This window comes from Hemitrygon akajei, chromosome 22, assembly GCF_048418815.1.
Source record: "Hemitrygon akajei chromosome 22, sHemAka1.3, whole genome shotgun sequence".
Lineage (NCBI taxonomy): Eukaryota > Metazoa > Chordata > Chondrichthyes > Myliobatiformes > Dasyatidae > Hemitrygon > Hemitrygon akajei.
In genome coordinates this window covers 3,022,501-3,035,572 of record NC_133145.1, presented here as the reverse complement: position 1 = coordinate 3,035,572, position 13,072 = coordinate 3,022,501, and the positions used below count along the sequence as shown (strand labels likewise).

General features: G+C 53.8%; 2 protein-coding genes across 3 annotated transcripts in view; one reads left to right on the top strand and one right to left on the bottom strand.

Moving 5' to 3' along the window:
* Positions 1-13,072, bottom strand: part of acsf2 (acyl-CoA synthetase family member 2) — a 527,858-nt gene that overhangs the window by 278,632 nt on the left and 236,154 nt on the right.
* chad (chondroadherin) overlaps positions 2,874-13,072 on the top strand; it is a 22,998-nt gene continuing 12,799 nt past the window's right edge. The window contains exon 1 of one of the 2 annotated variants that reach the window (XM_073026614.1): positions 2,874-3,688. In XM_073026614.1, the coding sequence (XP_072882715.1) occupies positions 2,918-3,688 (771 nt within the window). In that variant the 5' untranslated portion in view covers positions 2,874-2,917. The remainder of the gene's footprint in view (positions 3,689-13,072) is intronic. The other variant, XM_073026613.1, reaches the window with a different exon arrangement.

Genomic DNA, 13,072 nt, shown 5'->3' with positions numbered 1-13,072 from the left:
ACCTACAGAGTGTACTGAAACTCACCTGACAACAACACTCGACCGTCAGTGCACTGTGACCGGAACTATCACCTACAGAGTGTACTGAAACTCACCTGACAACAACACTCGTCCGTCAGTGCACTGTGACCGGAACTATCACCTACAGAACGTACTGAAACTCACCTGACAACAACACTGGACCGTCAGTGCACTGTGACCGGAACTATCACCTACAGAACGTACTGAAACTGACCTGACAACAACACTCGACCGTCAGTGCACTGTGACCGGAACTATCACCTACAGAGTGTACTGAAACACACCTGACAACAACACTCGACCGTCAGTGCACTGTGACCGGAACTATCACCTACAGAACGTACTGAAACTCACCTGACAACAACACTCGACCGTCAGTGCACTGTGACCGGAACTATCACCTACAGAACGTACTGAAACTCACCTGACAACAACACTCGACCGTCAGTGCACTGTGACCGGAACTATCACCTACAGAACGTACTGAAACTCACCTGACAACAACACTCGACCGTCAGTGCACTGTGACCGGAACTATCACCTACAGAGTGTACTGAAACTCACCTGACAACAACACTCGACCGTCAGTGCACTGTGACCGGAACTATCACCTACAGAGGGTACTGAAACTCACCTGACAGCAACACTCGACCGTCAGTGCACTGTGACCGGAACTATCACCTACAGAACGTACTGAAACTCACCTGACAACAACACTCGACCGTCAGTGCACTGTGACCGGAACTATCACCTACAGAACGTACTGAAACTCACCTGACAACAACACTCGACCGTCAGTGCACTGTGACCGGAACTATCACCTACAGATCGTACTGAAGATATTGTAACAGTATCTTCGGATCAGTTGCACACTCGAAGGGCAAGTGCAGGAGATGCACGTGAGCACCGCTGCACTCAGCTTCCTCTCACACAATGCTCTGGTCGGCCTTTAGACGACTGTGCTCGAACTCCCGTTACCTGACTGCGAGACCACAGTAGCGCGCATATCGGCTTCCCCCCAGGTTTCTGAGGTTGGCCAACCTTGTCCCGTCCGATCTGTGTGGGTGCGCAGTCACACAGTCACTGGAACGTGCCATACGCTGGAATTTGCTTTTATTTATTGTCAATGTTAATGTTTAAAGTTTTCCGGCGGGGTGAAAATTTCCTGCTGGGAGCAATGTGCAGCTGTGAAGAAAATTAGAGAGAATGTAGGTGGCTGATTGTCACCACATCCAATAAAGCAGCAGAAGACAGACAGATACTTCATTGATTCAAAGTGTCACAAATATACAAATACTAGAAGAGAAGTAAGAAAGAATAAAAAATAAGATATCTGAAAGAGTGTAACAGGAGGGGGGGTCATCTCTTCCCGGGCCATAGGTTGACTCATCATGGCCAAGGGTGAGAATGGCCTCTCTGAAGCAGCACAGTTGTCATGATTGGTTACTAAACGTGTTCAGCAGAGGGTGAGAAACATTGTCCAGTTTTGGGCCCCATATCTCAGAAGGAATGTGTTATCATTGGAGAGTCCAAAGGAAATTCACACGGATGATTCTGGGAACGAAGGCGTTAACGTATGAGGAGCATTTGGCAGCTTTGGGCCTGTTCTCACTGGAATTTAGGAGAACGTGGGGGGATCTCAGTGAAACCCACTGAATGTTGAAAGCACTAGATAGGGTGGATGTGGAGAGAACGTTTCCCGTGTCCAGAACCAGAGGGCACAGCCTGTTTTAGAACAGAGATAAGGAGGAATAGAGTACTCTAGCCAGAGAGTAGTGAATCTGTGGAATGCTCCACCACAGGCTGTGCTGGAGGCCAAGTCCATGGTGATATTTAAGATGGAAGTTGATTGTTTCAGGGCATCAAAAGATATGGTGAGAGGCAGGTGTATGGGGTTGAGTGGTATCCAGGATCAGCCTGGCAGAACAAGCTCGATGGGCTGAATGGCCTAATTCTGCTCCTATGTCTTATGGTCTTATACTGCAAAGGAGTTCAGTCTCTTCAGGAAGTGGAGGCGAATGTGGCCCTTGTACACAGCCTGCGTCCTGCTCTACCCATTCACCATCACCAGTAACGGGGAGCAGTGCAGGCTTCCTTTTCCTAAAGTCCATCCCCATCTCCTTTCTCTTACTGACGCTGAGCTGCAGACGATTCAGCTTGCAATATCTGACAAACCCCTGCACCTGGACCATGACTCCTGCCCACCAGGTGGGCAGATAACACACACAATGTGAACAGTACTGTACGTAGAGTAACCCTGAGCAGTTGCTGGCAAACCCTCCGTAACATTTCATTTTTCTTTTGTCCATAAGAGTCTCTGAAATCTCCCCACTCTCTACGTAAATGACATCCTCCTAAACTTTCCTCCACTCGCCTTAAAAAGAGTTCCCCCGATATTCGCCATTGCAATCCCCGGAAAAAGACGTCCTGATATTTCCATCGGGTCACCGCTCATCCAGCTCCTTCAAACCTTCCCGATAAAACCTGTTCTGTAATCCAGGCAGCAACCTGACAACCCGACCCTTCCTGTAGTGAGGCGACTCAGTACGCCAGCGAGGAATGTTCAATAACTCTTTGAAATGTGTTTTGGAAATACCGATGAAAGGAATATTGGAGGAGGATTGAAATCCAAACCATTATGTAAGGTTTGAGCTAAGGAGCGGAAACGTGTTCTCACCGCCTCTGCCAACTCCCCCCCGCCCCTCCCAGGCCGCTGATCTCACACGTCTCGCCACTGTGGGACGGGACGGAGGGAATTTCACAAATAAAAGACACAGAAGCGAGCGAGCGAGCATCAGGGTGGCAAGCATTGAGAGAGCCGCCCCGCCCCGCCCCGCCCCGCCCCGCGGGTTATAAGTACGAGCGGCGGGCGGCTGGGGGCAGATCGCGTCGCACCATGCAGCCCTCGCGCTGGCTGTGCCTTTTGCCGCTGCTGGCCGCGGCGACGGCTGCCCCTCGCTGCCCCCCCGGCTGCCACTGCCTCGGGGACCTGCTGCATGTGGTGTGCGAGAACAAGGGGCTGAGGAAGATCCCGCGGGTGCCCAGCAAGGTGCGGCTCCTCAGTCTGCAGCAGAACAACTACCCCAGGCTGCCCGCTGGCGGCTTCAGCCCCTTGAAGAGCCTGGTGTCCCTGCACCTCCAGGACTGCCACATACGGGAGGTGTCGGCCAACGCCTTCCGCGGCCTCAAGAAACTCGTCTACCTCTACCTGTCCAATAACCAGATCAGCGCCCTGCGTCCCGGCGCCTTCCACGACCTGGTGCAGCTCACCTACCTGTACATGGACCACAACCGCATCAGAGAGCTGGCCAAGGGGCTGCTGAGCCCGCTCAGGAGCCTCTTCCTCCTGCAGCTCGACCACAACCAGATGAGCCAGATCCGGCCCGGCAGCTTCGCGGGGGCGCGGGAGCTGCGCTGGCTGCACCTGAGCAACAACGGGCTGTCGTCCATCCCGCCCGGGGCGCTGGACGACGTGGAGAACCTGGCCACGCTTCACCTGGACGGCAACAAGCTGACCAGCTACCCGACGGCCGCTCTCAGCAAGCTGAGGGTGGTGGAGGAGTTGAAGCTGTCCTCCAACCCCATCAGGACCATCCCCGACAACGCCTTCCGCTCCTTCGGCAGATACGTCGAGCGCATTTGGTTGAGCAGCATGGGGCTGGAGAGGGTAAGTTGCTAACGGGGTGGAAAGCGGGAGGCTGGGCAAGGCGGGGGCTGCCGGTCTCCGAGAGCGTGAATGTGTGATAACGCTTGGATTACGGCGCCGCCGCATAATCTCCCCGCCTTGCCCATCGGCAGCAAACTCTCGCCCGGCTGGGACCATTTCCCAAACTACCCGCCTGGGACCATTTCCCAAACTACCCAGCTGGGACCATTTCCCAAACTACCCGGCTGGGACCATTTCCCAAACTACCCGGCTGGGACCATTTCCCAAACTACCCGGCTGGGACCATTTCCCAAACTACCCGCCTGGGACCATTTCCCAAACTACCCGGCTGGGACCATTTCCCAAACTACCCAGCTGGGACCATTTCCCAAACTACCCGCCTGGGACCATTTCCCAAACTACCCGCCTGGGACCATTTCCCAAACTACCCGGCTGGGACCATTTCCCAAACTACCCGGCTGGGACCATTTCCCAAACTACCCGCCTGGGACCATTTCCCAAACTACCCGCCTGGCTCTCGCCCGCCTGGGACCATTTCCCAAACTACCCGCCTGGGACCATTTCCCAAACTACCCGCCTGGGACCATTTCCCAAACTACCCGGCTGGGACCATTTCCCAAACTACCCGCCTGGGACCATTTCCCAAACTACCCGCCTGGGACCATTTCCCAAACTACCCGCCTGGGACCATTTCCCAAACTACCCGGCTGGGACCATTTCCCAAACTACCCGGCTGGGACCATTTCCCAAACTACCCGGCTGGGACCATTTCCCAAACTACCCGCCTGGCTCTGGCCCGGCTGGGACCATTTCCCAAACTACCCGGCTGGGACCATTTCCCAAACTACCCGGCTGGGACCATTTCCCAAACTACCCGCCTGGCTCTGGCCCGGCTGGGACCATTTCCCAAACTACCCGGCTGGGACCATTTCCCAAACTACCCGGCTGGGACCATTTCCCAAGCTACCCGCCTGGCTCTGGCCCGGCTGGGACCATTTCCCAAACTACCCGGCTGGGACCATTTCCCAAACTACCCGGCTGGGACCATTTCCCAAACTACCCGGCTGGGACCATTTCCCAAACTACCCGCCTGGGACCATTTCCCAAACTACCCGCCTGGCTCTGGCCCGGGCGTTTGAACACCCACGAAGTACGGAGAAACCTAGTCTAAGGTATGAGCAGCGTCTGCATTTGGGTTTGGGTTTGTACTGAGGCTCGAAGCCTCGTGAACCTCCTCTAGGCGAGGGCCGGCGGTCTCCCAGCTCCCTCAGCCATCCTGTCTGTTTGTGTGCAACCTGGCCATGTGGTTTGCCCTGGTCTGCCGCAAATGAGAACAGGGAGACAGCCGGTGAGAGATGCCACAAGCTGACGGGACGTTTGAAAATGAGTGAGGTCTAGTCAGTGTGGAGACAGAACTGGTATCTGCTCGTTCACATCGAGACCCCTGGGGGGGGAGTGATCACCCTTACTCACTGGGCAGAATCTGAGCAGGTGTCGGGCCAGGGGATCCTCTCTGTCCAGTTGTTGGGGTTGTCATTGCCATCAACCAGAAAGTTTACAAGCTAGACTGTAAACGGAGTGTTTCTCCTCATTTATCACTATGTTTAAAAGCTAACTAAACAGACACACATTTCTACCAACCAAGAGAAGGGTCTTTCAGAAGACTCCACAGATGAAACTCTTTAAATACAAGCCACAATGGCAGGTCTATACAGCCTTGCTAATGTCCACTGGGTTCTCCAACAAGCGAGCCATTGACTGCCGAAAGAAAGGTCATATTCAGATGTGCTGGAGTGTGTGTGTGTGTGCTGCCAGGCACCGTCACACAGTTTATTTGAAGTCTCCTGGATTTCGTACACCAAGGAAACATACGCGGTTTATTCAGGTCCTTATTTTCTGGATGCAGGCATCACTGGCAAGGCCAGGATTTTATTGACTACCCCTAACTACCCTTAGAAGGTGGTGGTGCACTGCCTTCTTGAAGCACTGGTTACCCTGGAGTAGGAACCATCACCCAGCATTGGATAAAGAGCTCCAGGATTTAGACCAATGACAGAATATTTCCAAATCCAGAGGGGCATCTCCAGTCTTTTGGGCAGGTAGTGGTTGTGGGTGTTGAGAGGTGAGGTAGGGGTGTCAGCGTTTGGGCTTCACTGGCTGCAGCCACGGTGCAGAGCTGGTGAGTGAATGGATCTTCGGAGAGACAGATGGGACACTCTTTCTCCTGGACGTGTCCAGCCCCCAGGGCCTTGCTGGGCCTGCGTTCCATAGCACTCTGGTGGAAAGACTTCAGGAGGGTCACTCACTCTATAATCCCCAGCTGCTGATCACAGTGAATGAAGGTAGAAGAGTTCACCTTGTGTCCTGTAGATTGCCTTCACAGGAGAGGAAATAGATTGAGGAGAGTGTTGTGGAGATGATCAGTCTGCACAGAGTGGGTCTGTTATGGACCTACTGTTTCCATACCACATGATGGCCATATATCCCGACACATCGGTGACTTGCTTCTTCTCAGCCTGTGCCTGACTGTAGTCCAGGTCTTGTCAAACAGCTGCTTCACGTGTCTGTGTCCAGATGTTCAGGACCAGAACTGCACAAAGTTGCTGATTCTGTGGACCACATTGCCAGGTGGGACGTGTATATGTGGTAGTGGTGGTGACCATGGCTGCATTTCTCCTGGCTCTCTTCTGGTTGTTCTTTCCATCTCCAGAATATGAACACAACCCTACACAGCTGTCGCCAAGTGTTACAGTCAGCAGCAACATCCTCCAAGTCCTCAGGTCTGATTTTGCAATTCCGTAAAGCATTCTTCACCTGATCCTCATCGCGCCTCTTCAGCCCTCCAGCTGAGTGTTGACCATGATGTAGCTGGCCGTATAACACTCTGCGGGGTAGCCGACATGGGGGCATCTTTATCACATGCCCCAGTCACTGCAACTGACGTTGGGTGATCATGGCCTCAATACTTCTGCAGTTGGTCTTTACAAGTATTTCAGTGTGAGGCACCCACTCACGCCAAGTAATTCCCAGGATGCGCTGAAGGCAGCTCATGTGGAAGTGCTCCAAGGACTTGATGTGATGGCTGTAGGTTACCCAAGCTTCACAGCCATAAAGGAGGGTGGTGACACAGACTGCTTGGTATACAATGATCTTTGTGGAGGGACGAAGGCTCCTGTTCTGAAAGACTCTACGCTGAAGTCTCCCAAAGGCAGCTGATGCCTGTTTAATGCTTTCTTACTTTTGCACACGCACACTCACGTGCTCTTCTGTTCTTCATTTAATACACACTTTCAATTGACCTGCTCTCTAACCAGCACCATTTCTGGTAGACCTCAAAAAAATGAGCAGACAATAGGAGATGACGCTGATGTTTTCTTCCACCAAGCAGGCCAATGCTGAACTCACAATCTAGATGTATCTGCTGCTGTTCTAGTTATGACATGTCTGTGTTCCTTACTCCACTTTGGGAGTAAGAACAGGAAGGCAGATTATTATCTGAATGGTATAAAGTTAGGTAAGGGAGAAATACAAAGAGATCTCGGAGTCCTTGTTCATCAGTCACTGAAGGTGAATGAGCAAGTGCAGCAGGCAGTGAAGAAAGCTAATGGAATGTTGGCCTTTATTACAAAGGGAATTGAGTACAAGAGCAAGGAGATCCTCTTGCATTTGTACAGAGCCCTGGTGAGACCACACCTGGAGTATTGTGTACAGTTTTGGTCTCCAGGGTTAAGGAAGGACATCCTGGCTGTAGAGGAAGTGCAGCGTAGATTCACGAGGTTAATTCCTGGGATGTCTGGACTGTCTTACGCAGAGAGGTTAGAGAGACTGGGCTTGTACACACTGGAATTAAGGAGTTTGAGAGGGGATCTGATTGCAACATATAAGATTATTAAGGGATTGGACAAGATAGAGGCAGGAAATATGTTCCAGATGCTGGGAGAGTCCAGTACCAGAGGGCATGGTTTGAGAATAAGGGGTAGGTCATTTAGGACAGAGTTAAGGAAAAACTTCTTCTCCCAGAGAGTTGTGGGGGTCTGGAATGCACTGCCTCGGAAGGCATGGAGGCCAATTCTCTGGATGCTTTCAAGAAGGAGCTAGATAGGTATCTTATGGATAGGGGAATCAAGGGATATGGGGACAAGGCAGGAACCGGGTATTGATAGTAGATGATCAGCCATGATCTCAGAATGGTGGTGCAGGCTCAAAGGGCCGAATGGTCTACTTCTGCACCTATTGTCTATTGACATTGTGAGCTGGTATAATTAAAATGATCATGATGCCGCTGGACTAGATTAAAGACACAACTGATTGTTCACGACCTGTGCTAAGGATGGATGCTCAGGAACTTCTCTGGCCATGAATCAGTGTTGCGATATGGTCTGGGCTCAAGTCTCTGGAACATGACCTTCCAGCTCAGACACAGCAGTACGATGGTGACTCACATCTCTGTAAAGCCAGTGTTCTCTGGTCACACAGTACCGATCCTTTGCCATTTTCCCTGAGTTCAGGGCAGTTTCTCCAGATTCAGCAGAGCAGTTCCCTGCCTCTCACCTAGAGTGCCCCGTTGGTGTGAACAGCCAACTTCACCACTGGTGTGAACAGCCAACTCCACCACTGGTGTGAACAGCCAACTTCACCACTGGTGTGAACAGCCAACTCCACCACTGGTGCGAACAGCCAACTCCACCACTGGTGGCAAAGGCCGGTTTGTTCACGGGCTGCCCCTCTCGAAGCCCTGTCCTTCCCCAGCATGGGGACATTGGATCTGGAGTAAGGGTACACCTTGCTTGTCCTCACACCGGAGTAAGGGTGCACCTTGCCTGTCCTCACACCGGAGTAAGGGTACACCTTGCCTGTCCTCACACCGGAGTAAGGGTGCACCTTGCCTGTCCTCACACCGGAGTAAGGGTGCACCTTGCCTGTCCTCACACCGGAGTAAGGGTGCACCTTGCCTGTCCTCACACCGGAGTAAGGGTACACCTTGCCTGTCCTCACACCGGAGTAAGGGTACACCTTGCCTGTCCTCACACCGGAGTAAGGGTGCACCTTGCCTGTCCTCACACTGGAGTAAGGGTGTCCTCACACCGGAGTAAGGGTACACCTTGCCTGTCCTCACACCGGAGTAAGGGTACACCTTGCCTGTCCTCACACCGGAGTAAGGGTACACCTTGCCTGTCCTCACACCGGAGTAAGGGTGCACCTTGCCTGTCCTCACACTGGAGTAAGGGTGCACCTTGCTTGTCCTCACACCGGAGTAAGGGTGTCCTCACACCGGAGTAAGGGTGCACCTTGCTTGTCCTCACACCGGAGTAAGGGTGCACCTTGCCTGTCCTCACACCGGAGTAAGGGTGCACCTTGCCTGTCCTCACACCGGAGTAAGGGTGCACCTTGCCTGTCCTCACACCGGAGTAAGGGTACACCTTGCCTGTCCTCACACCGGAGTAAGGGTACACCTTGCCTGTCCTCACACCGGAGTAAGGGTGCACCTTGCTTGTCCTCACACCGGAGTAAGGGTGCACCTTGCCTGTCCTCACACCGGAGTAAGGCTGCACCTTGCCTGTCCTCACACCGGAGTAAGGGTACACCTTGCCTGTCCTCACACCGGAGTAAGGGTGCACCTTGCTTGTCCTCACACCGGAGTAAGGGTGCACCTTGCTTGTCCTCACACCGGAGTAAGGGTGCACCTTGCCTGTCCTCACACCGGAGTAAGGCTGCACCTTGCCTGTCCTCACACCGGAGTAAGGCTGCACCTTGCCTGTCCTCACACCGGAGTAAGGGTACACCTTGCCTGTCCTCACACCGGAGTAAGGGTGCACCTTGCTTGTCCTCACACCGGAGTAAGGGTGCACCTTGCTTGTCCTCACACCGGAGTAAGGGTGCACCTTGCCTGTCCTCACACCGGAGTAAGGCTGCACCTTGCCTGTCCTCACACCGGAGTAAGGGTACACCTTGCCTGTCCTCACACCGGAGTAAGGGTACACCTTGCCTGTCCTCACACCGGAGTAAGGGTGCACCTTGCCTGTCCTCACACCGGAGTAAGGGTGCACCTTGCTTGTCCTCACACCGGAGTAAGGGTGCACCTTGCTTGTCCTCACACCGGAGTAAGGGTGCACCTTGCTTGTCCTCACACCGGAGTAAGGGTACACCTTGCCTGTCCTCACACCGGAGTAAGGCTGCACCTTGCTTGTCCTCACACCGGAGTAAGGGTGCACCTTGCTTGTCCTCACACCGGAGTAAGGGTGTCCTCACACCGGAGTAAGGGTACACCTTGCCTGTCCTCACACCGGAGTAAGGGTACACCTTGCCTGTCCTCACACCGGAGTAAGGTGTCCTCACACCGGAGTAAGGTGTCCTCACACCGGAGTAAGGGTACACCTTGCTTGTCCTCACACCGGAGTAAGGGTGCACCTTGCCTGTCCTCACACCGGAGTAAGGGTGCACCTTGCCTGTCCTCACACCGGAGTAAGGGTGCACCTTGCCTGTCCTCACACCGGAGTAAGGGTGCACCTTGCCTGTCCTCACACCGGAGTAAGGGTGCACCTTGCCTGTCCTCACACCGGAGTAAGGGTGCACCTTGCCTGTCCTCACACCGGAGTAAGGGTGCACCTTGCCTGTCCTCACACCGGAGTAAGGGTACACCTTGCCTGTCCTCACACCGGAGTAAGGTGTCCTCACACCGGAGTAAGGGTACACCTTGCCTGTCCTCACACCGGAGTAAGGTGTCCTCACACCGGAGTAAGGTGTCCTCACACCGGAGTAAGGGTACACCTTGCCTGTCCTCACACCGGAGTAAGGGTACACCTTGCCTGTCCTCACACCGGAGTAAGGTGTCCTCACACCGGAGTAAGGTGTCCTCACACCGGAGTAAGGGTACACCTTGCCTGTCCTCACACCGGAGTAAGGGTACACCTTGCCTGTCCTCACACCGGAGTAAGGGTGCACCTTGCCTGTCCTCACACCGGAGTAAGGGTACACCTTGCCTGTCCTCACACCGGAGTAAGGGTGCACCTTGCTTGTCCTCACACCGGAGTAAGGGTACACCTTGCCTGTCCTCACACCGGAGTAAGGGTACACCTTGCTTGTCCTCACACCGGAGTAAGGGTACACCTTGCCTGTCCTCACACCGGAGTAAGGTGTCCTCACACCGGAGTAAGGTGTCCTCACACCGGAGTAAGGGTGTCCTCACACCGGAGTAAGGTGTCCTCACACCGGAGTAAGGTGTCCTCACACCGGAGTAAGGTGTTCTCACACCGGAGTAAGGGTGCACCTTGCCTGTCCTCACACCGGAGTAAGGGTGCACCTTGCCTGTCCTCACACCGGAGTAAGGGTACACCTTGCCTGTCCTCACACCGGAGTAAGGTGTCCTCACACCGGAGTAAGGTGTCCTCACACCGGAGTAAGGTGTTCTCACACCGGAGTAAGGGTGCACCTTGCCTGTCCTCACACCGGAGTAAGGGTGCACCTTGCCTGTCCTCACACCGGAGTAAGGGTACACCTTGCCTGTCCTCACACCGGAGTAAGGTGTCCTCACACCGGAGTAAGGTGTCCTCACACCGGAGTAAGGTGTTCTCACACCGGAGTAAGGGTGCACCTTGCCTGTCCTCACACCGGAGTAAGGGTACACCTTGCCTGTCCTCACACCGGAGTAAGGTGTCCTCACACCGGAGTAAGGTGTCCTCACACCGGAGTAAGGGTGTCCTCACACCGGAGTAAGGTGTCCTCACACCGGAGTAAGGTGTCCTCACACCGGAGTAAGGTGTTCTCACACCCGGAGTAAGGGTGCACCTTGCCTGTCCTCACACCGGAGTAAGGGTGCACCTTGCCTGTCCTCACACCGGAGTAAGGGTGCACCTTGCCTGTCCTCACACCGGAGTAAGGGTGCACCTTGCCTGTCCTCACACCGGAGTAAGGGTGCACCTTGCCTGTCCTCACACTGGAGTAAGGGTGCACCTTGCCTGTCCTCACACCGGAGTAAGGGTACACCTTGCCTGTCCTCACACCGGAGTAAGGGTGCACCTTGCCTGTCCTCACACCGGAGTAAGGGTGCACCTTGCCTGTCCTCACACCTTTCTGGAATAAGTACCAGGACCCTTTGGAAAATTTCACATGTGTAGTGATGGAAAAATCCCAGGCAGCTTCCAGACGAGGGTTTTGGATAAACAAACAGCATCTTTCTGCTGTCCAGCTTGAGTCCACAGAATCGACAGCGAGACGAGCAGCAGGCACAGCCAAGACTGAAAACAGTCACTAAATTGTTTTCAGGTTTGCCAAGGGAAGGCTAAAGGCAGAGTGGTACTGAGGTAGCAGACCAGGTCAGCTTGAACATGCCAAGGAGGAGGTGTAGAGGCTCTCTGCAGACCTGGGCTGTCCCTATCTGCTCCCTGGATGGAACATGGAGACCTCCTGGTCCAAACCAGACCAGGTCAGCTTGGAAAAGACTTTCTCCTCTAAAGCTGATCCTTTACAGAAGGACACCATCACATCAACAAGCTGTCATGTCTGACCCACAGGTTTTGGCCTGTTGGTACAAGGGATGAAGCCCTCACAGGTGTCCCACCTCTCCCAGGGGATCCAAGCCACGGTACACAGCTCTATTCCTTCAGTCTCCCTGTGTTACTGTGCTGCCAGGGTTAGACTGTGGTGGGGTGGCACGGACACCTCTGCATATGTGATGGAAGTGGAGGTTCGCTCTCAGTGAGACACAATGTGGGGGGGGGGGGTTCATCGCATGTGCAACATGTAGCAGATGGGGTGGGTCACCATATTTGTGACAGATGTGGGGTGGGGCCTTGCATGTGACCAACATGGGGGTTCACCATATTTCAAAACATGGGGCTTGTTCAGTGTGTGTGTGTGACAGATGATGGGTGAGGGCTGTTCATACTGTGACTGGACTGAAGCAAAGAAAAGCAGGATGTCCTGAGACCGTACTGCTGGTAGCTGGCTTCCGGCCAACTGTCCGGTCAAGCCTTGCTGTTTATTCTGTGTCGTCTCACTGAGCCAAAGGTTCTCCACAGTCCCAAGAGGATGTGAAATAGTCCAGTTCAAATAGAACATCTGAATGGGGTTATTTGTCCATGTTCCTTGCTTTACTCTGATGACAGCTCCGACATTGTCAATATCCCACCACCGTCTGCTGACAGAAATTAGAAGCTCCAGGTGGGAGAACTGACCCATATCCGATAAACCGTGTGTGCGTACGTACCTGTGGTGTGCGTATCTGTGTGTGTGTCTGTGTGCGTGTCTGTCTGTGTGTACACATGTGTGTGTGTGTCTGTCTGTATGTGCATGCGTGTCTGTGTGTACGAGTGTGTGCATGCGTGTGTCTGTCTGTGTATGTGCACACATGTGTGTGTGTATCTGTGTGTTCACGTGTGTGCGAGT